We start from the raw sequence: 27,932 nt of genomic DNA on the forward strand, positions 1-27,932 counted from the left end.
GCCTTAAAGGCCTTTACAGCTCAGCTCGGGCTGTTTTGGCGAGCGTAGCTCGGCCTGAATGGCGTTTTATCCCGCGGTTAGCGCAAGGGCGTCTCCTGTAAGACGTGTCGGGTTCTCCTACAGGCCTTTTTTGTCGGAAAGGCGTAATAATTGATTACGCACCAGCGCCAACTTCATCCAGCGGGCTATGGTAGGGAGATCGACGTTTCTCACGTAGAAGGGGTCACCGATTCTCATGAATCGCGACTGAAGCACCTGTAGCAGGGGAATGGGTGTCATAACAAAAAAAAACTTATATTTATAGAAAAAAAACAACCGACCAATCAAGAGTCAGAGTGCGTGCGCAGGTAGCTAAGTATCGATAACGGGTTGCATAGCGTGCACATTCCTACTGTCAGTGAAACTTTTTTTTTTAATATTATGGCATTAGTATTAACTTTATGCCATTTTCATGTAAAAGCTTGGGAAGCTACACACGAGATAAAATGGACAAAGACATCAAAAGAAAACAAAGTGATAAGCTAGTTAAAAACAAAATATGTACATAAACATATTACATCCTAATATTATTGTTGATTATAAAAGAAGATAATATAATAAAGGATAAAGCAAAACGCAGGAGATTTTAATCGGAAACGGAACATGTAATAATTGTGAGAAATACAGAACGGAGGTGCGGTCACCAATCTTTTCTCCACACTCACAAACTAATAACTCATACTTATTAATACACCAGCACGCAGCCATTTGCATTTTAAGAATGCCCCCGATATACAAACAAAATTTTGAACGTTTTCATAATTTATGCATTATTGTGCTGGTAGTAAAATCCTAATTATGCTCAAATGTATATATTCTATAATTTACCTATGTTTACTTCAAGAATAATATATGTTTTTATTTTTCATTTGCTGCTTTAAAATGTTTTTGATTTCAAACGAAAGTACAAGAATAAGAATATATTATCTTATTGTGGCAACACCGCATTGTTTCCCTTGATGATTTGATAGTTGGCGCTAGTATCAATAAAATAAAACTAAATTTTTGTTTTATTCCAAGTTGCCATAGCATGATTCATACGTGGGTAACACTGAAAATGTTTAAAACTGGCCTGTTAGAAACATTGCTAATATTTTTTTGAATTTCAATTTTAGAACTCTTTGGTAACCTTATATAGTATATTGCATTCATTTGTTTTTGTGAATCGGTGCCAAATCTAAAACTTGTTACACGTGAAAATGTGTGTGAAAATTTTCCGTCAATGATTTATTATGACTTTCGTTGTGGGCTTGCTCAACAACATAGCTATGATAAGCTGCGATTAGTATTTCTTAACCACTCTGACGTACGGGCTGCTCGACTGTTTTCACGTCACCTGTACAACTACTCGCGCGGTCTAGACCCGCGCAGAACGGGCCCGCTACATCGCAACAAAAACCATTATATCTCTTGAAATATAATAAATACAACTATGAAAAATAGGTTGAAGTATATAGATTAAAATCACATTTTAATCTATATACTTCAAAAAAATAATAAAGGTTAATAAATTAGTTCTTAAAACGGGATAAAACATTTGAGTCTTAGCAAAAATGCTTAAATTTTTCATAGATATAGGCCATAAGCAATAAATATAAACGATTTCATTATAAGAATAATTTTACAAAAAACTAAACTAATTATCCTTTCAAACGATGCCAACATTTTTATATTTAATTAACATTGAGTGGGCTAATAAATCAATTCAAAACAACCACTTCACGTAATTTTACCATAGCCTCTTGAGTCGCGCGCTATGATTATTTTGTGCATGATGGCCGCCCATCTAAGGTCTGCCAAACACCTTGTACTTTTTTAATTAACTAAAAAAAGGGTATGTTCGATTTCTTGCAATCTTTTCTTTTGAATGAAAAACAGAATAACATTGTCGTGAATTTTAATGATACAATTTAAAGAATTAGCAAATGAATGAGCAAATAAATGTTCGTATGTCAATTAAATTAATACAAAATAGCATTATGATGCTATTCACATCAAGAATGAAATTATTTTCCAATATCTTAATCAGCAGACATAAATAAACACAATACACCAAGCGTAACAAAAATTGCTAACATATTTTTTCGTTTGCTCAAACCCTTATTTATGACGTTTGTTCTAACGTCCGTGGATACCGCAGTGTCCATAACAATAGACCTGAGGAACACGTCGATAATATTTGGAAATCTTAAATCATCTTAATGTATTTCTATTTAAAAAAGGCATGAATATGCTTAGGAAGGACTCAATATTCATATTTAACTATTAATTCACTAAACAGACGTAAACAATTCATCAAAATCAGCCTACAACTTCAAAGAAGCCATTTTGCCCATGACAATTTTTTAAAAAAGTGAAATTAAAGTCAATTTAGCACTTAAAACTATATAACCTTATCATAATCGTAAAGTGCAAATATTCAGTTTATTTTATATAATATAATATAAAACTACAGTAATTACGACATAATTGCTGAAACTCCGAAACACTTGTTTACAAAATTCACATGAACGAGTCGACTGAGTTTAGAATTTTTTATTACAAAGATCTAATCATATTTCATTGCCATCTGTAGTTTATTGGATGAACAATTCCTTAAGCTATCGTTCTACGTCGATTAAAACGTTTATTTCTAACCTTAGTTTCAACTAGATGTCATTTTCTTAAACTTGTCGCTTTGGATACTGTAGTATCCATGTACGGATGCCGCCATGATATTTTTGGATACTGTAGTATCCACGTACGTGAGAGTGGTTAATGAAGCCCCATCTCATACCACTATTTACAATTGGTTTAACGAGTTTAAGCAATCTCAATGATGATCCGCTTGAGAGACGTCCTTTAACAGCGACAACTGAAGATAACACGTGTGACGCACGATAGCGGAAGATAAGAGAGTGACCTATCAACAGATACGGGCAAGCCTAGGCAATGGTATGAGTCAAGTTAAAAAAATGTTACATGGACATTTAGACGTCAGGAAGCGTTGTACCAGATGGATTTCCCATACTTTAACCGACGACACAAACACCTTCGCATGGAATGGTGTCGCCAAATGTTAGATAAGTTCAATGGCGGTGACTCAAATGCTGTATTTGACATTGTCACAATTGCTGAAATGACGTCACAATTGATGAAAGCTGGATATATTGCTACGAACCCGAAACCAAAAGCCAATCAGCTCAGTGGGTGTTTCCTTTCGATGATACGCCGACTGAGGTAAAGAAAGGAAGAAGTCAAGAAAAAAAGATGATTGTCTCATTCTTTGGTCGGAAAGGTCATTCCGCGACAGTTGTGCTAGAACATGGTAGGACAGTTACTGCAGATTGGTATGTCAATCGCTGTTTGCCTGTTAGAAAATATTCGACAGCAGCGCCCTCGATGCAGGATCCTCCTTCACCACGACAATGCTTCAGCGCAATCCGTAAACCGGACTGTTAAATATTTAACTATGGCAGGTGTCGAGATAATGAGTCATCCGCCATAAAGTCCTGGCGCCCTGCGACTTTAATTTATTCCCAAGAACTTAAGATAAAATTCGAGGTATTCGCTTTACGAGCCCTGAAGATGCGGTGAAAGAAAACAATAAAAGTATTGGCAACTTTCTACATTAAGCCGTTTTTCATTTTCAAAACATTTTCAGTGATACCTAGGTAAAGTAAAGATTAAATTTTCTGTCTGTCTGTGGTCACGATCAATTGTCAACTAATGTTTTAAGTGATAATTTACGACTTACAACTGACAACTAATAAGTAGTTATACAAATGTCTTTCAGAGGTAAATCGTAGATTGCTACTAATGTAAATAATAAACTGCATATATATATAACATTTCAGCATATACAAATTTTAAGGGCTAAAGACGTATATTATTATAGAATCTTATTCAAATTAATGTAATCCTATTTGTGAAAATTAAAATGACTGCAACTACAAAAGCGTCTGTGTCGCAAATTCTTCGCCACAAAGATGACTTGGGTGAAGATGATGACGAGCCCAAGAAGAAATCTCGCGAGGATTGGCGTAAAGCTAAAGAGTTGGAAGAGGCGCGTAAAGCAGGAACAGCGCCTGCTGCAGTAGATGAGACAGGTACCTATAATTTTTATCCTTTTCTGTAAAGTTTTCAACAATATGCTAATTGTGTGGTTATTTTAGGCAAGGACATAAACCCTCACATACCTCAATATATATCATCTGCTCCATGGTACTATGGAACAAGTGGACCAACACTTAAACATCAAAGACCTCAGGCTGATAGAGAAGGAAGTTTTACAAAGCTTGATACCTATTACAACAAGGGTGTGGATGTTGTAAGTAATATTATTAATCTAAGTTGACAGCAGCTAGCTTTGCTTCTCTTTTTCTGTTCTTTGCACATATGTTATTGTTTTAACTATTCAAATTTATTAATGATTGCTTCTTGCTAAAAGAACAATCCTTATATGATCTGTTTACTTTTCAATAGTTAAATTATTTTATGAAGGTTAGGTAAATCTATTATAGCTCTTTATATAATTAGAGCATGTGTTGTATATTTTGAATGAGTTTGATTATAGCATTATAAAATAGTTATATAAAAAGGATTAGTAGTTAATAAACTTAATTTTTCTTATTGTGTAGTCAAAATTTTCAACAAAATTCAGAAAAGGAGCTTGTGAAAATTGTGGAGCAATGACACATAACAAAAAAGATTGTCTTGAAAGGCCAAGAAAGGTAAAGATTTGTGATTTTATTTATCTAATTTTTGTTCATTGTTGTTTCAAAATTATAACAAAGAATAATATAGTCTTCTTTGTGTTGTAAAATTTTCATAAGTTAATCTTTTTAGATTGGTGCAAAGTTCACAAATGCAGGTATAGCATTAGATGAATTTAACCAACCAAACTTAAACTTAAGTTATGATGGAAAACGAGACAGGTGGAATGGATACGATCCATCAGAACACAAAGCCATAATTGAAGAATATCAAAAGGTTGAAGAGGCTAAGAGAGAAATGAGAGCTCAAAAATTAGAAGAAGGTAAATAAATTATTGTCTAGAACTTTATTGATTACTTACTTTAAAAGTAACGGTCTATTTATGGTTTCACATTATTGTCTTGTTTGACACTAATACATAATTTTACAGGAGAACAAAATAGACTTTCCTCTTGAGTAATATAAAATCATTATAATTTTTATTTATATATTTAAATTGTAAGTGATGTCCAATGTAAGTAATTTATAATTATGACTAACTTTCTAGACCCTACAGCTGCTGAAGATGAAGATAATGATGGTGAAGATGAAGATAAATATGTTGATGAAGTGGATATGCCGGGTACAAAGGTAAATGCAAATGCTTTCAGATTCAACAATAGTTAAAATTTGATAAAATTAGAGTATAACAATATATTCAGAGTGCTAAATTTCATAGTGTAATGTGAAATAAAAGACATCCTGGAGTGATCCATTTTTACTTACATAAGGCATATTACAACTAAGACATTAGTCCGCTTAGGTAAACTATTGGTTTAATAGTTTTTGATATATTTTACACATATATGGAATGGACATGAATTAATGGATGTTAATTTTTTATAAATTATATTGACAGGTGGATTCAAAACAACGTATCACAGTACGAAATCTTCGTATACGTGAAGATACAGCGAAGTACCTTCGTAATTTAGACTTAAATTCAGCGTACTATGATCCTAAAACTAGATCTATGAGAGATAACCCACACCCGGAAGCCGCAGAGTAAGTTTAAATAGATTTAACACAAGAGTGGATAAGAATTAATGATTGATCTATAATTTAAACCAATTGTGTTATCTATGGTCTAGTCTAACAATACTATTGATGATGATCACTATAATATACACTAAGCCACTATTTGATAAATTTATATTATACAAAAGTAGTATATTTACATTATTTATTATTTTTTTATTTAAATTTAAGACTACCAATACATATAGAGTTCGAATAACCAAGTCTGACATTAAAAATTTAAGAATTACTATTTTATAGTGTTGGCCAAACCAAATCAAACAAACCATCATAAATTCCAGTAAAATATTACCTTTACAATAAAAGTACTAACTAAAGCACTAAACTAACTTTGTATCTAGTGACTCGTCTTGGCTTCGAAAATTTACAATATCATTTTCTGGTATAAAGAGAAATAAAAGAATATTGGTAAAAGAAATATGTATATTTAATTAATACATTTACAGAAGTGACTACGCAGGTGAGAACTTTGTCCGCCTGACAGGTGACACAGTTTCCCACGCCGCGGCACAAGTGTTCGCGTGGGAAGCGCAAGCGGCGGGATTGGACGTGCATCTCTTGGCCGAACCAACTAAGTTGCAAATGCTGCAGAATGACTATCATCATAAGAAAGAACGGTTTGAGGGACAGGTGAGTGTGTATTGATTATAATATAGATAATCGAATTTCAATTTGCTTTAAAAAAAGACTTTGACATTAAAAGAAGTGGTGAAGAGTTTCGAGTCAGTTCTTCTCTCTCAGCCATTGAATTAGAAACTAGTTGTAAATCTATAAAACTATAAATCTATAAAATATATAAAACTTTCCAAGTTCACATTTTTGTATTGACGTTCATAAGTGTCGTTTGATGATCGAAGACGATATGCGGTACTTAGCTGATGTCAATATTTTGACAAATGTAAGAATATGTTATTGTCTACATGTCAAATCGCATTTCCAAAGTTCCAAGAGATCTAAAAAATCTGTGTTTCAGTATACTTTTTCATTTTTCCGTTTACAAATAATTCACAAACATGTATTTGTCATATTTTTGTATACTAAATTTCTTGAAAACATTTTAAGCAATGAATACCTTTTGAAGTTGGCGAAATTAGGGAAAAATTATGAGAGATTTTTTTTATGATGAGCGCGCATACCGTCACAAAAAACTGACACCCTGAAGTTAGCAAAATGTTGACTACATTTTAAAATAAAAATGTCATTTCTACATTACATTTCTTAAATGATGTAGGAATATTTTTCAATGCATTAAATACCTTTTTTCTATTCTTAGTGTCGTTTTTTGTCTACAATAATGTGAAATATAAAAAATGTAAAAAGATTTTTTCTTGTTACGCGAAAGAAGTATAACATGTACATACACAGCACACACATGCTTTTTTTTTAAATGACACCATTCAGTGGTTAAACAAGCAGGAACTAACCTTGCCTCAAATATAAGGGGATTATATTGTAATTTTTTTTCAAGGTTAAACAATCCGTTCTGGACAAATATGGCGGCGAGGAGCACTTAAAAGCACCCCCTCGTGAGTTACTTTTGGCACAAACAGAAATCTTCACTCAATATAATCGAGACGGTACACTTGTTACTGCATCTGAGAAACAATGGCTAAAGTAAGTTCAATCATATTATTAATATATCATATTGTCTTTGCTGTTCTCAAATGCTGTAAAATGTAATGAAATCTAATTCTAGTCAAACAGGTTTTGTTTTAAAAACAAAGTTTTCATGTATTATCTATGGATATTTCGTGCTTTTTGTGTAAAAATTTAAATGCAATTTAATAAATCAAAATGTCATAATTTGTCATTTAAGTATTGTAGAACGTTTTATTAAATAAATATAATATAAAACACAATAATATCAGATTGTCAATTAATCATTTGCAGGAGTCAATACGAAGAAGACGTTCTCATAAATAACCATACATCAGTTTGGGGATCGTATTGGAAGGATGGCCAGTGGGGATACAAGTGTTGCTATTCATTTATTAAGGTATGTCTACACTAGTGTGTCACGGCTTCAGATAGACTATATGGATAATACTTTGGAAATAAAGCTATGTAGTATTCTAATTGTGAAAAGGTTTTAGAAATCCAGTTGTAGCACAACCCGTGGTAGAGAAGGTTAAGTAACCTGAAATACCACAGATTATTGGACTATGCAAAGCAAATGAATGACTGAATAATTTTGCTAAAAGTTAAGGCATACAAACAAAGAGCTTATAACAAATAAGACTTATCTTCTGAACATGGAATCATTCGTTTTCGATGCTTGAGTAAAACAAAGACACAATCTATATAATTATAATATATTTTAGTTCTCATTAACAGTTAATGTACAAACTCTTAAACAATCGTCATTTCATGAAAGTCATAATTGTTTTTATAACCTCGATATACATAAAAATTTATTTTTCAAAAATGTATTAAATTCCAGATGTCTTATTGCGTGGGTGAAGCGGGCAAGTCTGTTGTATTAGATGTACAAGAACCAAATACTTCAGATAAAAAAGGTAATAATAAATATAATCTATTTAATTCCTTTATATATATTGGAGATTTTTTACTAATCAGACATTTTATATTATAAAATTAGTAGTCATAAAATAAAGTATAAATGTTGATTGAAATAATAGGAGAGTTTTCAATCATAATAGTTAATTGATTTTTCGCAAAGAAAGTACATTCAATTTGATTTAAAAAAACTTAAAATCAGCCATATAAAAAGAGGCATGCAAATGTCATATTAATGCTAATTACTATGCCGGTAGACTTTCGTTGGGGGCTTTTATAGTTACCAAAAAATAGATGCATATTCAAAGAATAATAATAATATTTTGGATGATTACAGAACGTATTGGGATTTTCAAAATCCTTGAAATCAAAATAAAAAATATTAGAACTTATGCTATGCTCATATTTCAAAGGAAAAAATTATCAATTGTGTTGCAGCCGCGCCAAAAATAGAGAAATCTTCATCATCCAGCTCAGAGTCATCATCAGAATCAGAAGACGAAAAGAAAAGTAAGACAGAAAAGACAAGCAAGAAGAAGAAAAATAAGAAGAAAGCTAAGAAGAAGAAGAAGAAGACGCTCAAAAACGAAAAGAAAACAGAGGATAAATTGAAGAAGGTTCGTTTAATTTAAAATCACTTTTACAATAACTATTTAGTTATTAAATTATACTATTCATAGTGCCATAACCCTAATGCTTAATAGCTTTGTCAAAAGTATTTTCAACAAATTATTTATTTATTCGCCAACTTTTTTAACTTAGTAACAAAAGGTAGTCTGTAAAAATACATGGTTATACTTAAGGGTAATAAATTATTCTATAATTATCCAACTTCATAATATTTATCTAACAGGCTTTAGAAATGGAGGACAGAAATCAAAGGCATGCTGATTACTTATTATCCAAAGATGAAAGAAAGCGACCCTACAACAGTATGATTGAAGTAAAGGAACCAACTCAAGAGGAAATGGAAGCTTACATGATGAAGAGGAGAAGGGATGAAGATCCTATGAGCCAGTTTATGTCATAGAGTATAAAATCAGACAGTTATAATTGGTCTGGTGTTGCAAGTTGGTTTTACTAATATATAATATTAATATTATATATTGCAATGATGGTGATGATGCACAACGTTTATGACGGATGTGCATTCAAAATATACCATATGTTATAATTATTGAATATAATATATGTACAGATAAACTTTTTTATTTCTTGCCCTTATAGCGCTTATAGTTTTGTTTAACAGGTGTAGCTTGTACTAACAATACAACAAGTTGCAATTCCGAACAATGGGATTGACTTAGCCAACCATACCTAATTCTTTTTACCTCTATATTAGAATCGATAGTAAATACTATATTATGCTTTGTTAAGATATATGGATGGATAACTTCCATATTGTATTCATATTTTTATTAGATTATGTATTTAAGAATTTGTATTACTACTATGTTAATTATTTTTAAATCACGAGATACTTAATCATGAATAAATAATACAATTATTTTAGTAAGTTTCGAAAGGCTATAAAATTACGCAAAAGTCATTTGTAATCTTAAAAACTCATTGTTAAATGTAAAGTCAATGTCACTTCAAAATTTATAACCCAAATGTCAAACGCATTTTATCATTTTCTTTTTGTTGATTAACAAGCTTTTAGTTTGTGGATTGTGATTTTATTAAATAAATCGTAATGATGGCTGAGGATACGACGGCAGATGCCACAAGGCGATTAAATGTTAAAAAACAGACATTAGATGATGCGTACGCTGCGCCGGCGAATTTTCTTGAGATCGACGTGGTAAACCCTGTAACGACCATGGGTGTTGGAAAAAAACGTTATACGGATTACGAAGTACGCATGAGGGTGAGTCTGAATAATATTCTAAAGTAACACGCTAAGAAAATGCATTTAATACATCACTGTACATGATGGTTCAACCATCTAGTAAGTGGGCGTTTTGGCAATCAATTTGTGATTCGGAGGGTCGTTGAGCTGTACTTAATCAGTTTCCTGTTCCAGACGAACCTTCCTGTGTTCAAAGTGAAAGAATCCAGTGTTAGGCGGCGATACAGTGACTTTGAATGGTTAAGAAATGAACTTGAAAGGGATAGTAAGGTAAGGCTTGATAATCAGATAATCTAAATTGAAGAATTTTTATTCTAAAAAGCTTGAACATAGCATGAGTCATTACATAGCTATTTCTTTGTTATAAAAAATAAAGGATTAATGTTACATATTTCTCTATTTTTATTAATATATTAGAATTCTGCTATTTTAAAAAAGAGTATCCTTATTGGATAAATGTAAAATTATAAAGAAACTGATTAAGTGTGTTATGTTATATGTAGATTGTAGTTCCACCTTTACCTGGCAAGGCATTAAAAAGACAACTACCATTCCGGAGTGATGATGGTATTTTTGAAGAGGAATTTATTGAAGACCGTAGAAAAGGTATGTGTAATATATATATAGGACAAATTTCATAATAGTTCAAGGATAAAACAAACTCCTTTTACTAAATATTTACTATGATAATTTGAGTTTATATTTATCATTAAATATTTCTATGTATGTGAACCTTGCTAAAAGCCGATCCTATCTCCTTGTATACAATTCAATTTAAACATTCAGAGAGATAATACTTTTATGTGTATATAAAATATAGTTATTTAAAAATGATAATAATGAATTTTAAAATTATTTCCACGGGCATTAGCATCAAGTATTATGTACATAATAATTAGAGAATCCATATAATAACACTAACTCAATCACTGACCATGCCAACACTGACCTTGTGTTATCTTAGTTTTGCTTCTTATAATGCTAAGTTGTCATTACATATTCAAGTAGTCAATATTTTTATCTGCACAATAAAAATACATTGTTCACAACTTAATTTCTCCAATTTTTTTATTCTAATATGTAAAAAAAACTTAGAATTATAAAATCAATTATAAATATTTGACTTGGTAATAAAAATATGTTTGTATTGTTGCCATTTCTTTTTATATAATATTAATATAGTTATATTTAATTCCAGGTCTAGAAGGCTTTATAAACAAAATAGCTGGTCACCCCCTGGCACAGAATGAGCGTTGTCTTCACATGTTTTTACAAGAGGCTACAATCGATCGCAACTATGTACCAGGCAAGATTCGTAACACATAACCAATGAAATTATTACTACTGTAAAACAATTCTCCTTTTCTTATAGCAAATGCCACCAACTTCCAAAGTAAACTAACCATTGCCATATATTCTCATATTTTAGTTGAATTTAAATTGAATACCCGAGTTGAATTGACAAACACTCTATCCAGGGTCCCAATTATTGGTTCTACAATGAGTTAAATTTAATAACAATATTGATTAATGGTACACTATTTAAAGCATTCATTCTATATAGTTCAGATTAAACTAAACTATTAATTGATAAAAGTAAGGTCTTGCTAGCCCATTTGTTAATCATTTCATAAACAACTTAATTAATTTAACTAGAAGAAACTATTTCAACTTGTCTAATGAAAGAGATATGTACATAATATTTTGAGGCCTTAACTATCAACCTCTAAGAATTATATTTATTTTGGTGTGAGAGTCAGTGTGTGTGGCTATAGAGTAATTTTGTATAGATACTAATATAAAATTAGGGTTTTATTTTATGCAAAACATTTCAATTAATGATAATTTGCATGTTAATTTAAATATTTAAACAAGCTATTAAAGAAATTCTGAATTGAATGCTGAAATTTTTTTTTGCTCGAAATCTAGGAGAATTGTTTTACAAATAACCGTCCTAATCCAGGGTTGCCAATTATCATAATTTTCACTCTGTATTATCATTATATTTCTTATATTACCATATAAGAGATGAGTAATTAATGCAAGGGAATAATTATAACCAGTATCCATAAAGACTTGTATGGCAACCCTAAAGTATGCAAGAAGGAAATGCATAATATCATTGTAATACAATATTGTAACTTATTTCATTCCACATTGATTCGCCACATATTTAGCTGTTAAATCATGTTAATTTTTAAATTAAAGCTATGTAGACATGGTTATAATCAGATCAAGATATAAACATTAAAGTACACTTAGACTAAATGTCAAAATCATAAAAACTATCTAGAAGAAAATTATCATCTTTTTCGCCAAGATTGACAATCGGATAGCAAAGCATTGTATTGGAGAGGGTTGGCCTTGTCTATGGACTTTAACATATATGTATACAATCATAATTATAAAACAAAACAAACTATGTCTACTTACGCTTAAAGAGGGACTGATACAAAAATAGTCTTCATTGATTTTTGTCGTATATTAGTTTTGTTAGCCAATTTGTATCTCGTCCCAAACCATTTTATAAAGAACTAGTTGAAAAGGTCTCTCAAAAGTGTATTTTAGAACAAAAATTATATTAAGGTAAGTGTCGTTAAGCAATATGGTATTGTTAATATTGTTTTTAATGTACGCTAGTGAGTCGCCACTACAATTTAAATATACCAAATTTATTTGCTTAAAATCGGTGCAATCTTATCAAATATTTAAAGGTAATATATAAGTCTTATGCTTTAGGTTTCTATGCATAAAAGATTGAAAATATTAAGTATATTTTCTGTAGGTAAACATTTTATGTTTCAAGAGCTTGCCAAGTTGATTGTTAAAACAATTTTTTATTTATTGAATAAATGAATTTATACAAAAAGCAATCATATTACGAATTTTGAAATTCTTTAAACTTATAAGAGGAACTGAAGGGAAGATAATAAATCTTACAAAATACTCAACATATTATTTGTATGATGGAATAGTTCAAGTATTTTGATGTAGAAACTTGAAGCTGGGAATATATATTCTTTACTATTTTTGCTTTTTTATTCATTTTAGCTTACACGATTAAAGCAAAATATAAAGATTTATAGTGGCGTAAGATTAAATTATGTAATTGTTTTAAATTAGTTCATTCCTGTTTTTTCTGGTTTAAACAAATGTTATATACAAATAGCTTTACACGGAATGAATTTAGGTAACACTTATTCCTATTAAGTTTATAAATCTCATTGTTTTATTGTCATCATGTTCTAAAATTGTATTTATTAAATCTGTTCTTGGCGAAATGTTGACTTGCTCCATAATAAAAGACATAAATATCATAACAAAGATGTTTCAGTTATGGTAAAAAAAATTGAAAGGGTAGTTGTAAAAATCTATTAAAAAATGTTGTCGCCATGAACAGACGGATTGTTTGTTTAGTTAAATTAGTTTAGTTCACTTACGTGATGCTGAAATGACTTTTTTTTTGTAATATATTAATAGATTCTGAATTTTATGAACCAATCATATAAATTTATCGCCGAATAATTATTGATTGGTTGTACAGATGCACTCATTATAATCATTAGACACAGAAAGTATGTTATTTACACCAGATGACATTTGGTTTTGTAAATCATTAGGTTAGGATTATAAAATAAATTTGCTATGGTGTCAAAATGCCTATTTATTTTAATTTAGATTGTATAAAACAACAATCTTAGTTTAAATCCAAATTTAATTAACACATTTTTCCATACCGTCCACATTTCAAATCTTTCGAAGGAATAGGTCAGAAATAGTTATTTAAATACGTGATTGAGAAAACGAGATTATATTTTTTTTTAGGATTTTAGGTTTCGTTTACCTCCGTTTATATAGTCATGAACTTGTATAGAAATATTTTTTATTAATTGTGTTTTTAATCAATGTGGTTACGGTAACATTTCTAGCATATAATTTTCTTATATATCAATAGCTTAATTTTATAGAGGTATGTTATGGGTAAAAAGTGAGATTAACTCGTTATGTTCACCATATAATATTAGAACGATTAAAAGTACAGTACTGAAGACAACTCATTTTCCAATTAAAATCTCTTTAAACATTTTACTTTAATAAATTATGTCAACGGACAGCAAATTAATAGATTGGTTTATACGCGATTTATTAGTGTTATGGTTTAGTAAAATCAGTTTTATATATTAAGATACGAGGGGAAAGTAAAAATTAGCTAAAAATACATTTTCTTTATAATTTATTGAATATTTTTTGTAGGAATTGAAATGCGTCTGTTTTGGTCATCCAGTTCAGTATGTATCATATATTATGTTTACCAATATTGTGGAAGCTACTCAATTTAGCTGAAAAAACATTATACCATCTTTTATGTTAAATAAATCGAAATCTGCTACACTTTTGATGTGCCTACCAAAAATTTATTTTTAAACCATTATATATTATTTCAATCTCAAGAACGTAAATTACAAGATTTCCACGAAAAGAGCGTACCAATTCTTAAAAGCCTGACATCACATTCGCGTTCTCACTGGCATTTAGTGTCCATAGGCGGCGGTATCACTTAACATCAGGTTCGAGCCTCCAGCCCGTTTAATTATGAGAATTAAATATATTAAAAATTCAACGGCAACGTACTTCGTGAATTTATGATGTGTTGTAACAGTTCTGATACTAGTTTAGTTGGCTTCTTTATTTTACGGACTTGTTGATGTTTTCTGAAAAGACAAGGCTTATTAAATACCGTTACACAAAAAAGAACCCGTGAAATTGTGAACCTCTTTCAGGTTTTTAAAGTCGGTTAAAAATATACAGATTAGCAAGAATGTGAAACGAAATTTGGCGGCGGCGACCGATCACCATTTTTAATCAATAAGATAAACGTGACAGTTAGACTGACAATGCCGCCATTTTGTTTTGCGTTTTACATTCTTACCCCGGATTTCAACTCACTAATTTATTATCTTATATTACCTGTTCCTTAAGTTAGTTTTATCTAAACGGTTTAATAAAGATTTCAATGAGTCTTCTATTTGGCAAGCACCTAAATATTTCAATTTCAGGTTTGGTCGGACAGCTTGGGCCGTTTGAAAATCGCAAAGATTATAAGTGAAACCGTTACTTCCGCAAAGAACCACATCGCCGTACGAACACTTTGTCGCTGCTGCTCCTCTAAAAATATTAATAAATAAAATAGTAATTACAAGAAAATATTGTTTTTGTAAATTCGACGACATGACGTCTGTAAAAGTTGCAATTAAATGATTGCTTACAATTGGATTTCAATTAATAAATACCTGTGAACAAGCTATCAAGTTTTACCGTAAAATTAGCAATTCCAATGATGGAATTTTTAAATTCTTAATTTTGCACGGAATTGGTATATTAATGAGTATTATATGTAAAATAATAACCCCGAGTTAAGTTCTTTGGCGGTTGTTGGAAGGATGTTCACATAAATGAAACGCGGTTTGAAGCTTGGTGTCAACTGGTCTTAATCGTTTAAAATATGAGTTCGGAAACTAAGTTCACCAAACTTAGTTTCCGCACTTATTCTCTTTGTTTTTAATTTATTTTTTTACTTAAGATGTCATGTGAAAAATGGTATACCTAATACCCTGTTGTGTACAAAAAAACTTCGCGATTAGAAAGAGACAGAGTGGCGGAGAGTATTGCTAGTTCTTCTCTTCTGCTCTACGCCCTTGATTTGAAAACTGGCAGTTCATGAAAAATTAGAAGCATTAAATGTATTTTTTTGACGTTTAAGTGTACATTGAACCTATATGAATAAATGATTTTTGTTTTTTTCACTAGGTCCGTTGTTTGTAACAGTTTAAAACATGAGCTTATAACTGACATAAAATTAGAGGTATTGGGGTTGCGACGTTGAATTAACAAAAAACTAACTTAAAGGTTCTTAAACCTAAGTGAGATTTCGATTACGTATAAAGATTATAAGTGTAGTCAGCTTATTGGACATTATCGGAAACGATGATGTTATATTACTAGCTGCCCCCGCGAACTTCGTTTCTCCTTAATATGATTTTACTTAGCCTCCCTTTTTAGTACATACCAACATGGAACATTTTGCTAGGCTACCCCAGAGACTGTTCAGTTTTCCGGGATGAATTTTTTTTAGGTGTTGTGAATTAATAAATATTTAATTAACAAATAAAAAATAGAGGTTGATGGCAGAGGGGTGATAATGAAGGGTTGTATGTATTTTTGTATGCTGTATATAAAAATTAGGGGTGGACCACCCTTAACATTTAGGGGTATGTTGTCCGATATGCACACAAAATTTCACAAAACTCGGTCGAGAAATTTCACAATGTTTACAAACACCGTGACACGAGTTTTATATATATATTAGATTTATGAGAGAAAAACTAAACGGCTCGTTTCGGCTTCAAGCCTGCGATGATTGCTAACATTTAGTTTGCGCTTCTAAAATATATTTGTATATGTAACTTAAATAATGTTAGATTTCTCCCGCCATCACAAACTATTTTTTGTGATGAGCTTGACACGAATCCCATGCAATATTTTTTTTTAAATTTATTAACAAAAAATGTCAATAATTATAAAATCTAGGGCATTTGTAAATGGACTACTTGACAATAGTTTTAAATAAGGCGCCATTCGATATATAAACACCATGTGAAGGGTTTCTCTTTATTCATAAAAAAAATAAAATAGCTTTGTGAAAAAAAACGTGATTGAGTATATCCTGTTAGAGGTTTACTACATGATAATAAAACAGCGTCCTTTTTAATCTACTAATTAGTTGTTGTGTCAGTATTAGCGTGAAATAGGTTTCGACTGGCTCGGGGTACGGAAACGCTTTGACGCCACAATTTTTGTCCGCGAATCGCAATCTCTTCGTGCCACGCTTCTTGAGTTTTTCTGTGGAACGTAATATAGATTTGTATTCACATTAGATAGCATTCAATAATTTTAAACGACTGACATTTTGGTATTAAGTTTTTCATTAGTTTATTTAGTCACGTAACAAAGAACATAGGGCTCAACTATATTACCTAGTGATAAAATTAAGTTTGGTCTATCTAATATATTATGGGGTGTGAAATAATATATTTCAGCGTCCATCACAATGATTACATATTCAAGTTAGCATCCCTTCTTCTAGTAAATTTTTTTTGTAATGAAGTCCAGACCATCCGTCAGACGCCATTTATATGGACTGTTTTATGACGTTTTAACCTGCTCAGTAATGATGAAATCAGTGGCGCTACAACCTTTTAGTTCGAGCATATGTTAAATTCGCACATAGAAGGAAAGTCTATTGGTGCACAGCCGGGGATCGAACCTACAACATCAGTGATGAGAGTCTCACACTGAAGCCACTAGACCAAGACTGCTCAAAAATGATAGCAAAAGATAAATGAAACAAATCGAAATTGCCGTCGAGAATTATTATATTTGTAAAAGCTTGTATGCGTAGTAATTCTGTTAATAGATGAAACTAATCGACTTTCACGAAATCAGAAACATAAATTAACAAGAACATTAAGTTAGTACCTGCAATTCTCAAGCAGCGGGCCTGTATTGGGAAATACAGTTTGAACAATCATGAGGCATGGGATGACGACCACTGACAGAAATTGTATCTGCTCGGGAGGCTGGTTGAGGTGCCGGCGCCTGTCCATCATGCTAAGGGGAGTGTAGCCTAGTGCCCGCTCTTTATCACCCTAAACAAAGATATAATAAAACTATACTATGGTGTAAAATGCATCAGATAGGCAAGTAGCTTGAAAGCCTTTTCTGTGATTAGATGATATTTTATGACTAAAACAATTTATCTCTAAATAGGTTTTTTAACATTAGTTAGGTTCTAAAACTAATGACGCAAGAAGAGTTTCACTTCGGTCGGTCTCGTGTCTGATGTTAATATTATTTTACAAGTGATAATGTCATGCTGGTGGACTTAAAATTATGCTATTGCGTTTTGCATTTGTTAGTCCTAAAGCAAAGTATAGATACCGGCAAACATCTTGAACAACTGTCCTTGTCTGCGCAGGAGCGATTTTTATGTATCACTGGGGGAGGGGGGCTTCGGTGGTGCGCGGCGGCTGTTGAGTGACGTGTCGATCGCGTGATTGGTAAATCAGCTGACGTTTGTGTCCCGCTCTGAGTACGATGCCCAAACTTTCCCCCACTCCCTTGTTTAATGCTCAAAAAGTTTGCCGGTATCTGTACAAGCTGTGCCGCTTTTGATACAAGATTTCTTAACCAGTGATTGGAAATAAGTTTTGCTACTGTGGAATAAACTATAAAAGAGCTATACCTGATTATAAAATTCTTCGTATACGGCCTCAGAAATTGCTTTAGCAACCCCAAACGGTTTACACGAACCAGACAAGTCGCTTGTCGTCATTAATATGCCCTAGTAATTGTTTAAATATTAATTAAATATAGAATATTTTCAAAGGTACATATAATCGACCTGAACAATGTATGACGTAAAAAAATGAATTATTACTCAAAATAATCGTGTGTTATTACGAGCTATCGTATGTTATTTCAGTTAGGTAGATACCATTATTACGAAGTTTTTTAGTGAATTAATTAGTTAAATCCTTTAGTAAAGGAATGGTTCTAAAGCCTTTAGGTAAATGACTTAAATTATGTACGATTCTAATTGTGAAAATATTACGAATTAATATTAATTTAGAAATTAAATTTTTATGGAAATCGTAAAACTTGTGAGTCACATAAAATTATCTAAAATTAGTCCCGTATGATAATTGATAACAAAACTGCATCTGGACAGCGTGTCCAGCCAAGTTATTACAATAGAGAAATGGGAATGCACCATGTGTAAGTGACACACACAAAACTATACATGAAATGTATTCATGAATTAAATCCCGAGTGGATACAGAACTTACACTCATAAAGATCTCGATTTGATCTTGGCTTTCATATCACGATAAGAAGTAATACGAAAAAAATTACCAAAGAAGTTATGAAATGGTGCCCTAGACATAAAACGAGAAGGAAAGACAACATCGAAGATGGGAAGATGATATTAAAAAGGTAACAAGAGCAACATGGACGAGAAAAGCAAGGGATAGATCTTTGTGGAGAACACTTGGGAATGCATATGTTGAAAAGCAAAACGATCAAGAAACCGGTGTCTAATAGAAAATAATAAGAGAACTACTTTAACTAAATTTCGTTGGTAACTAAGTAGAAATAAGATAAAATGTAACTTACAAGATTGTCAATAAAGGCTTTATTTATTTCATATAACTATTGAGTTTGATATTATTAAAATATACAGTATATAAGTAAATGTATAGCGTACTAAAGATTTTTAACTGACATTTGGAAATTTTAATGAAATTATATATTTATTTATTAAAACGTTGCAGATGATAATTAAATGAAAGGGAGGCAAAACAAAGTAATTCAAACATATGTAAACAGTGATGAGAACAATATTTAAAAATATATTAATATAATATAATAATATTCCGGATTAAATATAGATATTATTTATATTACCTTAAGCATCCTCCTATGAGAGTTATTTGTCCAGTCAAACGCACACTCCGTCAAAATAGGAGTTATTTGCGCGCGAACCTAGGTTAATAAAATTTGTCCATTCGTTTATTATGTTAGTTAATTTTAGTAAACTTAATATAATAAAATATGACGACGTAGATATCGTTTATCAGTTTTCAAATATGAAAATTAATTAACATTATTTATAAATAGGCAAGTATGATTGATGACGATTTTTCCGAAAATCTTAGAACATTTGAATCGGAATTTTAAATGATAATGTTTTTTTCATTCCAGCTAATCAAAATACCAGCCTATATTATCTATTCAACTGTGCCATTTTGATAGGAGTTTCTTAAGGCCTTTACTGTAGAAGTCAAATTTTCAGTTTATCCATGACGCCAAAAACTACCACCATAGACAATTAAATCTCTAAATGCTGGTTATAGACGATCCAATTACATACGGAATTATTTATATATAAAATGCATGACTTTCAGCCCTACCTATCGCGAAGTATTTACCTATATGAGGTGTACAGTAAATTGTTTTATAAAAAAATAAATCGGCATTACACAATAAAACAAGTTAATAGTATTTTTAAGTATGATTCAAGATGAGGTTCAACGTTGATTCGATTTTGTAAAAGGTCAATTACAGGGCCTGGGGCTTCCACGAAAGAGGAAATTTTTAAAGATTTAAATACTGACTAGTAAGTAACTTTTATTTTTTTTGCCTTTGTACAAACATGATTGTATTATTCTTAAATACATATTAACAGAAAGCTTTGAGCTGTATTTATATCTATATTTGTTAGTTTAACTCTAAACGAATGTATTAATTGGTTTCACAATAAATTATTGATTGAAAACGTCATAATTAAATTCGTTGCCCCCACTCCTTTGTTGCCCCGAGGCCTCTAAATTCGGCCCTGTTTACCGGTAAAATCGAATTAAAATAACTCAGTTTAGTTTTATAAGCGCGGCGATTTCCTAAATCCCCGAGAGTATTGCCATACGAAGGCGCTCTCTTCAACATTAATATTACGTTCATTTATTTTTCTATTTTTATACGTGACATTATAGAGGAAAAATAATACCCTCTATTATTTTACGCATCCCGTTGACCAAGAACCCTAAGTAAAACGGAATAAAGTATTGAAACAATTACGAACCTGAAAATAAACCGCCAAATCCGTGCAAAGAATATTATATTTCAATTCTAGCATTATCCTTTCACGGTCCGCAATCGAAAGCTTCGATAAAAGATTTTTGTCCTGAAAACAGGAGTTAGATTTAGGGCTGACCGGAAGAGTATGTTATACAGTTACAGTTTTTTTTTTAATCTTGTATAAGTACATATATCATATGTATACAAGATTTAAAAGAAAACTTATAAGCAAACATCGTAATTTACATTTATTGAATAAATATATGTAGCATGGTGAAGTAATTTTTATATTTCGCCTGTAGTTTGTATTTTAACATACAAAAATGCAATATGATAAATAAATAAAAATAATTAATGTATATTGTTTTTCTAAACAATGAATAGTTCGTAAACTACACAAGAAAATTATAGAACCAAGTGAAAAGGTTACATATTCTTCTGTAGCTAAAACACCCTCGAATTTCTGGTTTTATTTCCTGATTCGACACGAAGTTTTCTTCGTATTAATTACGAAATTACAAGAAACGTTAGACCACAGCTAGTGTTTGAATGCCGGACTAAACTATATATCTCATTGTATCAGTAGTATCATGATGAAAGTACCTCGACAATCTTCTTAGCGAGGAAGTAATGGTGGTGTTCCAGCGTTGAAGAGCGATACATACTAGCGAGCGGGTGTCGCGTTAATTGCAGATAATTATTATTGAAGCCAGGGTGATCCAGGTCATGACACAGGCCAGCCAACATCAAAGCTGCTGTCTGTGCATCAATATTATATTGAAAAACAATATAACAAAAGCTCGTAGGGATATAACGTAACATAGTTCATATAAATTAGACCGGATCTTGCAAGCAATTGCGCCCCGGCTCGCCAATGAATGTTGTCAATAATAATATTATAATATGTACATACGCGCAACACGAAGGTTGATTTTATTGTATGTATCCTGTAGTAACAATATAAGTGGTGGGGAAAAAATGGCAGGGACAGAAGCACAAAAAAAAAACAAAAAACTCTTGACTTTAATAATACTAGGAAAAATATAATATAAACGGCAATACAAAAAATACAAAAGGCTCTAAGAAGTTCAATTTCAAAATTTCAATTGAAAAGGCTTCGGCTGACCCAATTTTCATTACTAATGATAATAATAATTTGCTTAAAAGATTACCAGCAATACATAGAGGGGTCAAGATGTCACTTATAAAAAATATATATATATATTTTTATTTCTATAAAATACCTAAGTGCACTTTGAATAGAGATCTATTAATATTTTCTTAAACAAATATTAGTACAATAAAAACCTCACCTCAACAAAATCAAAATATCCTGTATTATTAACCAATATCAAATACATGGTATGTGTGAAGACAAACGCGTGTTCGGCGTTGTGGTAGGGATTGTCCCGATATGACATAAGTACGGTCAGCACAAAATCAGCTAAGTTTTGTCTTTCGAAATTACGGTCAGCAAAAGTTTCCACAAACATGGAGCAAACTAGACCGGGCATGTCTTCTTTGCTACCTTCGCTTATGTGGTAATTGTAACTGAAATTTTCTGTATTATTAGTTATATATAACGAATTATATAAGATTCTTAACGCCTACTATGACTTGTTGTCTGTCTGACTTAAAATCCAAAAATTATGACATACGCGTGTCATATTTGTGATAAGCCTCGACAATACTTTGTCATTAATGGCGCTAATAATCAACTGTAAACAGGTATACAACTCATATATAGAAGTGTGCCAAAAAGTTAAAAAAAGCAGTTGTCTGATAAATTCTAAAAAAATACCTAATTTTCGCAGAATAACTAACCTTAAAACTGGTAAACCTATTCAATGATTATTCAATTTCTCAAGTTTTTTTTAACTGTATTGTAACGTACAAAGTAAATAGATAACGCATGAAGCGTCCATTAAAATCCGGTTTATCACATTAATGTCGGAGCAATGGCGCTGGTGTCAGCTGACATTTTCATTTTATGTCACAGACTCACGCAGCTCGTAAATTAACAACGTCAAAGTTCTTTCAGTTTATAACCGTTAACACTTGTTGTTTAATAGATTTCCTAATGTTACTAGATCTACAAATAAACGACTTTTGAATAGTTTATGGTAATAGTAATAGTGACTCCTTAGTAATTTTTATTATAGACTAACAAATAATCGTTAATGTAAAGATCCATTTCTCTGACATTATTAATAATTACTATTTCTATAGACTATCAAATAGTCGTTAATTTGTAGATCTCTAGCAACATGACAAATCAAATAAACTACTAATGATAACGGTTTAAATGTAATTTTACTTTGTTGTTATTAAGCTATAATGGAAATAGCGGCTGTTTTATTTTATTTTAATTTGAGTTACTTTTTGAAGTTGGGCGGTGGTAGAACAACCCCATTAGTTTCCATCAATTCCTCTAAATCATGTCTGCACGGCAAGAGATGCAACCCCATCAGATTTGAGTAAACCTTGTTAAGATTCTCCTAAAAACGTTGAAAATAATAAAACTAGTTTAGATATATAAGGTTATGTATAGTATCTGCAATATCAGAATTAAACATACAATTTTCTCGTTTACTGTGATTGAGCTCGTTTAGTCTCGATTTACAAGATTATTGCTGCTCCAAAGTATGCTTTGGAAAACAATCTGCTTTGACGTAAAAATCAAACAGAAAAGGCAGAAGAAGAATGATGTATGAAACAGACGTGTGAAATGTGTGTCCAAGGTTAGTAGGATATCCATCCTATAAATCATCCGGTTTATAACGTAACTACAAATATTACAAGTATTAAGTGAAATCGCTGGAAAAAGGCACAGAGGTGTGTAGCAATGTGCACATATATGTAATAAATAAAACTACTTAGCTATCCCTTTCTATGATAACTTAAATTTCATTTGACAGAAAGAGACAAAAGCGAACTTGTAAAAATAGTACAATTAGGCTTATAAGTTGGTAAGTTAGGTTAGGTTAAAGTGGGTAGTTACAAAAGTAAACACTATTAATTACATCTACCCGCATTCAACGAACATTTAAAGATACATACGTGGTATATTTTCTTGGTCTGCATATTGTAAAAATGGACTATGAGTGAGCAATAGTTAACGAAAACGCTGAATATCATCTCATCATCAGCGTCAAATGGCTGGGCATTTGTTTTATTTGTTAATTGGACCACACCTGTGTAAATAAGCTACTAGTCGTGGATTAAGTTGAGAATTTCATTACTTTTGAATTTTAGACGGATTGACATGCCATCAGTATTACGTAAAATATAACAATATACACTTTGTAATCAGTAAATTTTCTTGAGTACTTGGAAATAATTACTAATAAAGAAAACAATGTGTCTCATTGCCCATAGGAGGCAGTGTAAAAAATTCAGAAAAAAACAACTTAGTTCAAGAAAATCCCATAATTCTAACCAATAACCCCATTTTTGTCCATAATGGGTGCAACAAGGCTCGTTCTGACAACTGTCCCAGTAGTGGGATCTATTTCTTTCGTAAACCGAGGGTCGCGGTACACATCGCGTAGGTTCAGTACATGACCTGTACGAGCGACTAGACCGGCTGGTGTCTGTTCTTGGCTTAAGCTGAAATTAAAAAAGTGGTTCATTTTGATGCCCTTAACCTACATACATAACAATCCCTGCGATTTTTATAATGATAGTACATTGACATATACCGATAATTTTTGGGGAAAATTTACCATAAAATAAAGAGTATGTTGTATATTAAATTCAATAAGCGTAAAAAGTGTTAATTTTTCTTAGTGTATGATGTTTAAATTCGTAAGGTAAATATAGGTTTTACCTACAAAATCTAAAGTTACATGGAATACAGTTTTACTACCTCTATATGAAACAAACGAGCAGATTATTAAAGTTTCCGCTGCCTATGGACATCAGTAACGCGGAAAGGCTAACAAGAGCTTGTCAATTCAATTTTTTTCTACATTAAGAAATCATTACGTCATTTTATATTTACTAAGTTTACTCCTTCACTGGAATATATATAATTTAAAAACGAATGTTGTTATGTATACGAACTCATACAGTAATTATATGTTTACTGTATGTACGTACATGCTTTTTAGATACCATTGTTAGTTCACTCCTTTGCCTCCCAATTATTTACAATACAGACAAATATTACTAACTTAACTTTCATCTTCCTACGAGGCATGGTGGTATTCTCCGAACTCCAACCATCATCCCACATATCTGCTTGCAGGTGTTCACCTGTATGCTCCCGGTCAATGATAAAGAAACTACTTCTCATAGCGCCAATAAAGGATTTTATCACCGCCTGTTGTAACATGTTTCCATTTAAATAACTCTCCTTGACTATGAGTAAACGTATAAGCCTAAAACTCTTTCCTATCTCAAAAATTATTTCAAATTTTTGGGAGCCCATAACTATCGCTTACGCTCATCCGAAAACTATACCCTTGAAATCCCATCTCATAACTCCTCCTTTCTTGGCGATTCCTTTAAGGTTTCCTCTGCAGTTAGTTTACTCACAGTGGTTGCCTGAAAGAGATCGCTCGAAAGCGATAAGGCCGCCAGTTGCCCTCCTTTTGATTTAATTATGTTCAATTTTTTATATTGTAATGTAACGAATTGTTAATAAATAAAATAAATAAATAAGCCTCAACTATCTATCGCTCTGGTTATAAATAAACATTGGCAAAATATGATATATAAATTAGATTTTATAATGGAAGGAGAGTAGAGGTATACCTAGATGTGAAAGGAGGATGCTAACATATCTATTTTTGTTATAACAGTGAAAGTCACTACAATTGAATAACAAAATTAGCTACATTGTTGTGGTGTTAAGAACTTTAATTTATTGAATTACGACGTATATCGTACAATAATGTACGCCCAATTAAATGAAATTTGTGTGAGCAGACATAATTCTGCATTTTTTTAGATCTTTATCAAAATATACATACATAAAAAAGTGCATTCGGAGTATAAGAGTTATGAAATATAATGTGCACACACTTATTCCATATAATATCGCCTGTTTAACTGGAAAGTCTCAATACAGAAAGCCGGAGTGACGAGTAGGCTTGGAGAACATATTAGGTAGCCTCTTACGGCTTTTAATATAACATCTGGGTTAACACAGAACACTGTGCATTACCAACAACTATGCTACAAAGATGTCTAACGTTTACTCACCAGCATATCAGTGAGCATCGTATCAATAGATGCGAGATCACAGAAGTAATTGTGTAGCAACGTTCTCAGCTCGCTGTTAAGATGAGCTGTCTTTTGGAGAGTGATCCTTGCTTGAGCCTGATGCACGGCAGCACCTGACCAACACGCCACACTAACCACAGTGTATATTATGTTCTGAAAAATAATGTCCAATTTTGTACTGCGAATGGCCGTTATACTTACGTATTTTGTATACTTTGAAGTTATATTTAATATTCGTTTATGATTGTGTTTACTGTAAGCACATATAATATTATAACAAAATAATATGTAAGTAGGTATTTTATAACATAATCATAAAATCGCATGTCACAAATTCTACACGTAATAGAAATTACACTGAAATAAAAATAATATTGCCCCATGAATAAGGGGAAATAATATTTTTTTCATGCAATGTCAAAGACATCATTTAGAAGCTAGAATACTGATTAGTGTCTATCTTCTATACGCTACCCTTTCTTCTTTACTCTCAAGTTTGATAATATAAAACCTGCAATCCGGTAAGGTTTAAAACAAACATTCTGTACATAATTGTTATCATTAATAGCCAAAAACGTAGGTGTCATACGTAGAAAAACAACATAACAGAACTTACATGATCGTAAGGTTCGCAATGCGTTCTAAACAGTTCTAGAACAGCGTAGCAGTCGCCATCTGGTTTAAGTACTGGCATACACAGCGCCACTTTTGCATCTACCCACTTCAGACCCTCCGCAAATCGACGATCCCTTTGCACGTCTTCTATCACTAGGTATTCTTTGGTAAAGGCAACGTGTGCTGATGCTATTTTACCTTCCTCTATGTAGACAAATATTAATTATATAATTTTAAGTAAATGTCATGTAATTGGAAAAAAAAACACCAAATGCCGATCAGGTATTTGCGAATAAATTTTTTTATAGATTGAAGAAACAAGATTTTCTTCCAATATTTGTAAGTTATTAAAAATAATGCATAAAATCACCTATAGGTATATTTACTTCATGCCTTTCAGGATTTTTTGTGTTTTGGGTCATCAAAACAATTTCATTTTTAATGGGATCAACAATATATACAAACACACCTGCAATTAGTAAATATGTTCAAATGATCAAAGTTTTACTATATTTAATTTTAGGTTGTATTGAAATACATACCTGAACTATTCGTAACAGCTTTTAAAACATTAGCCGTTTCATATAATAATGAGTTAAGATCAACTGTGGCCTCTAGGAACACATTAAATCTACTTATATCCAAGTACGGACCTTCCCTCACTTCTTCCTTAACATCCTTTCGTTCTATTTGCGCATATGGCGCTATCACACGTCGAGTTATTTTATCCAATTTGTCTGACGGTACCAAAAAGTGTGATTGCACTTTAGATACACTATGCTGAGGTTCATCGCCTTGTTTAATTGTATCCAGGCGACTTTTTACCGATTTAACGCTCCGCGGAGTAGGGTCTACCATAATTAAGGATTTTTAAATCTTTTCACACACTTTTTATACAACTATTTGACATAAATGTCATGACCATGTAGATAAATATGAAAGTACACTAATAGCACAACAATAATAAATTATGAGTCTAAAATATTTTCAAATTATAAATATATATTTTAATAAATAAAAATGCAGGAAAAATTTGAAATAGAAAACACAATATAAATTTTTTGAGAGTTTATATATTTGAATACCTATTTTTTTGATAAGTGTAATACCTTTTTAAAAAAAGTTGTCATTGTCAAATTTATAATACAACATTCATTTTACATTTACAGTGATTATTGATGATAACTTCACAGAAAAGTTACAAATAAACATA

At 31.5% G+C, this 27,932-nt stretch overlaps 3 protein-coding genes and 1 long non-coding RNA gene across 5 annotated transcripts; 2 read left to right on the forward strand and 2 right to left on the reverse strand.

The window, feature by feature from the left end:
- Nucleotides 1-3,797: 3,797 nt before the first annotated feature.
- On the forward strand, nucleotides 3,798-9,525 carry LOC123717236 (pre-mRNA-splicing factor Slu7). Its single transcript, XM_045673130.1, has 12 exons — nucleotides 3,798-4,127; nucleotides 4,194-4,348; nucleotides 4,659-4,751; nucleotides 4,867-5,056; nucleotides 5,282-5,364; nucleotides 5,633-5,778; nucleotides 6,258-6,441; nucleotides 7,280-7,425; nucleotides 7,702-7,807; nucleotides 8,252-8,327; nucleotides 8,767-8,945; nucleotides 9,182-9,525. Exons 1-12 carry the CDS (start codon nucleotides 3,959-3,961, stop codon nucleotides 9,356-9,358), a joined length of 1,704 nt encoding a protein of 567 aa, XP_045529086.1. The 5' UTR covers nucleotides 3,798-3,958; the 3' UTR covers nucleotides 9,359-9,525.
- Nucleotides 9,526-9,941: 416 nt separating this feature from the next.
- Nucleotides 9,942-13,831, forward strand: LOC123717245 (sorting nexin-12). The gene is made up of 4 exons (XM_045673142.1): nucleotides 9,942-10,198; nucleotides 10,355-10,450; nucleotides 10,684-10,786; nucleotides 11,379-13,831. Exons 1-4 carry the CDS (start codon nucleotides 10,025-10,027, stop codon nucleotides 11,504-11,506), a joined length of 501 nt encoding a protein of 166 aa, XP_045529098.1. The 5' UTR covers nucleotides 9,942-10,024; the 3' UTR covers nucleotides 11,507-13,831.
- Nucleotides 13,832-14,397: 566 nt separating this feature from the next.
- Nucleotides 14,398-15,439, reverse strand: LOC123717253. The gene is made up of 3 exons (XR_006754784.1): nucleotides 15,149-15,439; nucleotides 14,813-14,892; nucleotides 14,398-14,520 (listed from the first exon to the last, which is right to left on the reverse strand). It is a non-coding gene; the product is annotated as an uncharacterized LOC123717253 (long non-coding RNA).
- Nucleotides 15,440-16,844: 1,405 nt separating this feature from the next.
- On the reverse strand, nucleotides 16,845-27,720 carry LOC123717219 (cAMP and cAMP-inhibited cGMP 3',5'-cyclic phosphodiesterase 10A-like). 2 transcript variants are annotated; one of them, XM_045673110.1, is made up of 15 exons: nucleotides 27,262-27,720; nucleotides 27,090-27,188; nucleotides 26,721-26,923; nucleotides 26,084-26,257; nucleotides 25,051-25,199; nucleotides 24,315-24,484; nucleotides 23,936-24,069; nucleotides 23,255-23,373; nucleotides 22,189-22,426; nucleotides 21,479-21,634; nucleotides 20,880-20,981; nucleotides 19,706-19,783; nucleotides 18,483-18,581; nucleotides 17,717-17,886; nucleotides 16,845-17,080 (listed from the first exon to the last, which is right to left on the reverse strand). In XM_045673110.1, exons 1-15 carry the CDS (start codon nucleotides 27,575-27,577, stop codon nucleotides 16,954-16,956), a joined length of 2,334 nt encoding a protein of 777 aa, XP_045529066.1. In that variant the 5' UTR covers nucleotides 27,578-27,720; the 3' UTR covers nucleotides 16,845-16,953. The 2 variants fall into 2 exon arrangements, with proteins under 2 accessions (XP_045529066.1, XP_045529074.1); XM_045673118.1 differs by lacking the exon at nucleotides 27,090-27,188.
- Between the last annotated feature and the right edge of the window lie 212 nt (nucleotides 27,721-27,932).

Source organism: Pieris brassicae, chromosome 2 (genome assembly GCF_905147105.1).
Source record: "Pieris brassicae chromosome 2, ilPieBrab1.1, whole genome shotgun sequence".
Lineage (NCBI taxonomy): Eukaryota > Metazoa > Arthropoda > Insecta > Lepidoptera > Pieridae > Pieris > Pieris brassicae.

Excerpts from the sequence above, each read along its gene's own strand:
- LOC123717245 (XM_045673142.1), top strand. The coding sequence starts at position 10,025 with ATGATGGCTGAGGATACGACGGCAGATGCCACAAGGCGATTAAATGTT. Across the intron at positions 10,451-10,683 it reads AACTTGAAAGGGATAGTAAG|ATTGTAGTTCCACCTTTACC; the intron begins GTAAGGCTTGAT and ends TGTTATATGTAG. Across the intron at positions 10,787-11,378 it reads TATTGAAGACCGTAGAAAAG|GTCTAGAAGGCTTTATAAAC; the intron begins GTATGTGTAATA and ends ATTTAATTCCAG.
- LOC123717219 (XM_045673110.1), bottom strand. The coding sequence starts at position 27,577 with ATGGTAGACCCTACTCCGCGGAGCGTTAAATCGGTAAAAAGTCGCCTG. Across the intron at positions 26,924-27,089 it reads TGAAGTAAATATACCTATAG|AGGAAGGTAAAATAGCATCA; the intron begins GTGATTTTATGC and ends TTGTCTACATAG. Across the intron at positions 17,887-18,482 it reads ACGAAGAATTTTATAATCAG|GGTGATAAAGAGCGGGCACT; the intron begins GTATAGCTCTTT and ends ATCTTTGTTTAG.
- LOC123717236 (XM_045673130.1), top strand. The coding sequence starts at position 3,959 with ATGACTGCAACTACAAAAGCGTCTGTGTCGCAAATTCTTCGCCACAAA. Across the intron at positions 5,365-5,632 it reads TGGATATGCCGGGTACAAAG|GTGGATTCAAAACAACGTAT; the intron begins GTAAATGCAAAT and ends TTATATTGACAG. Across the intron at positions 8,946-9,181 it reads CAGAGGATAAATTGAAGAAG|GCTTTAGAAATGGAGGACAG; the intron begins GTTCGTTTAATT and ends TTTATCTAACAG.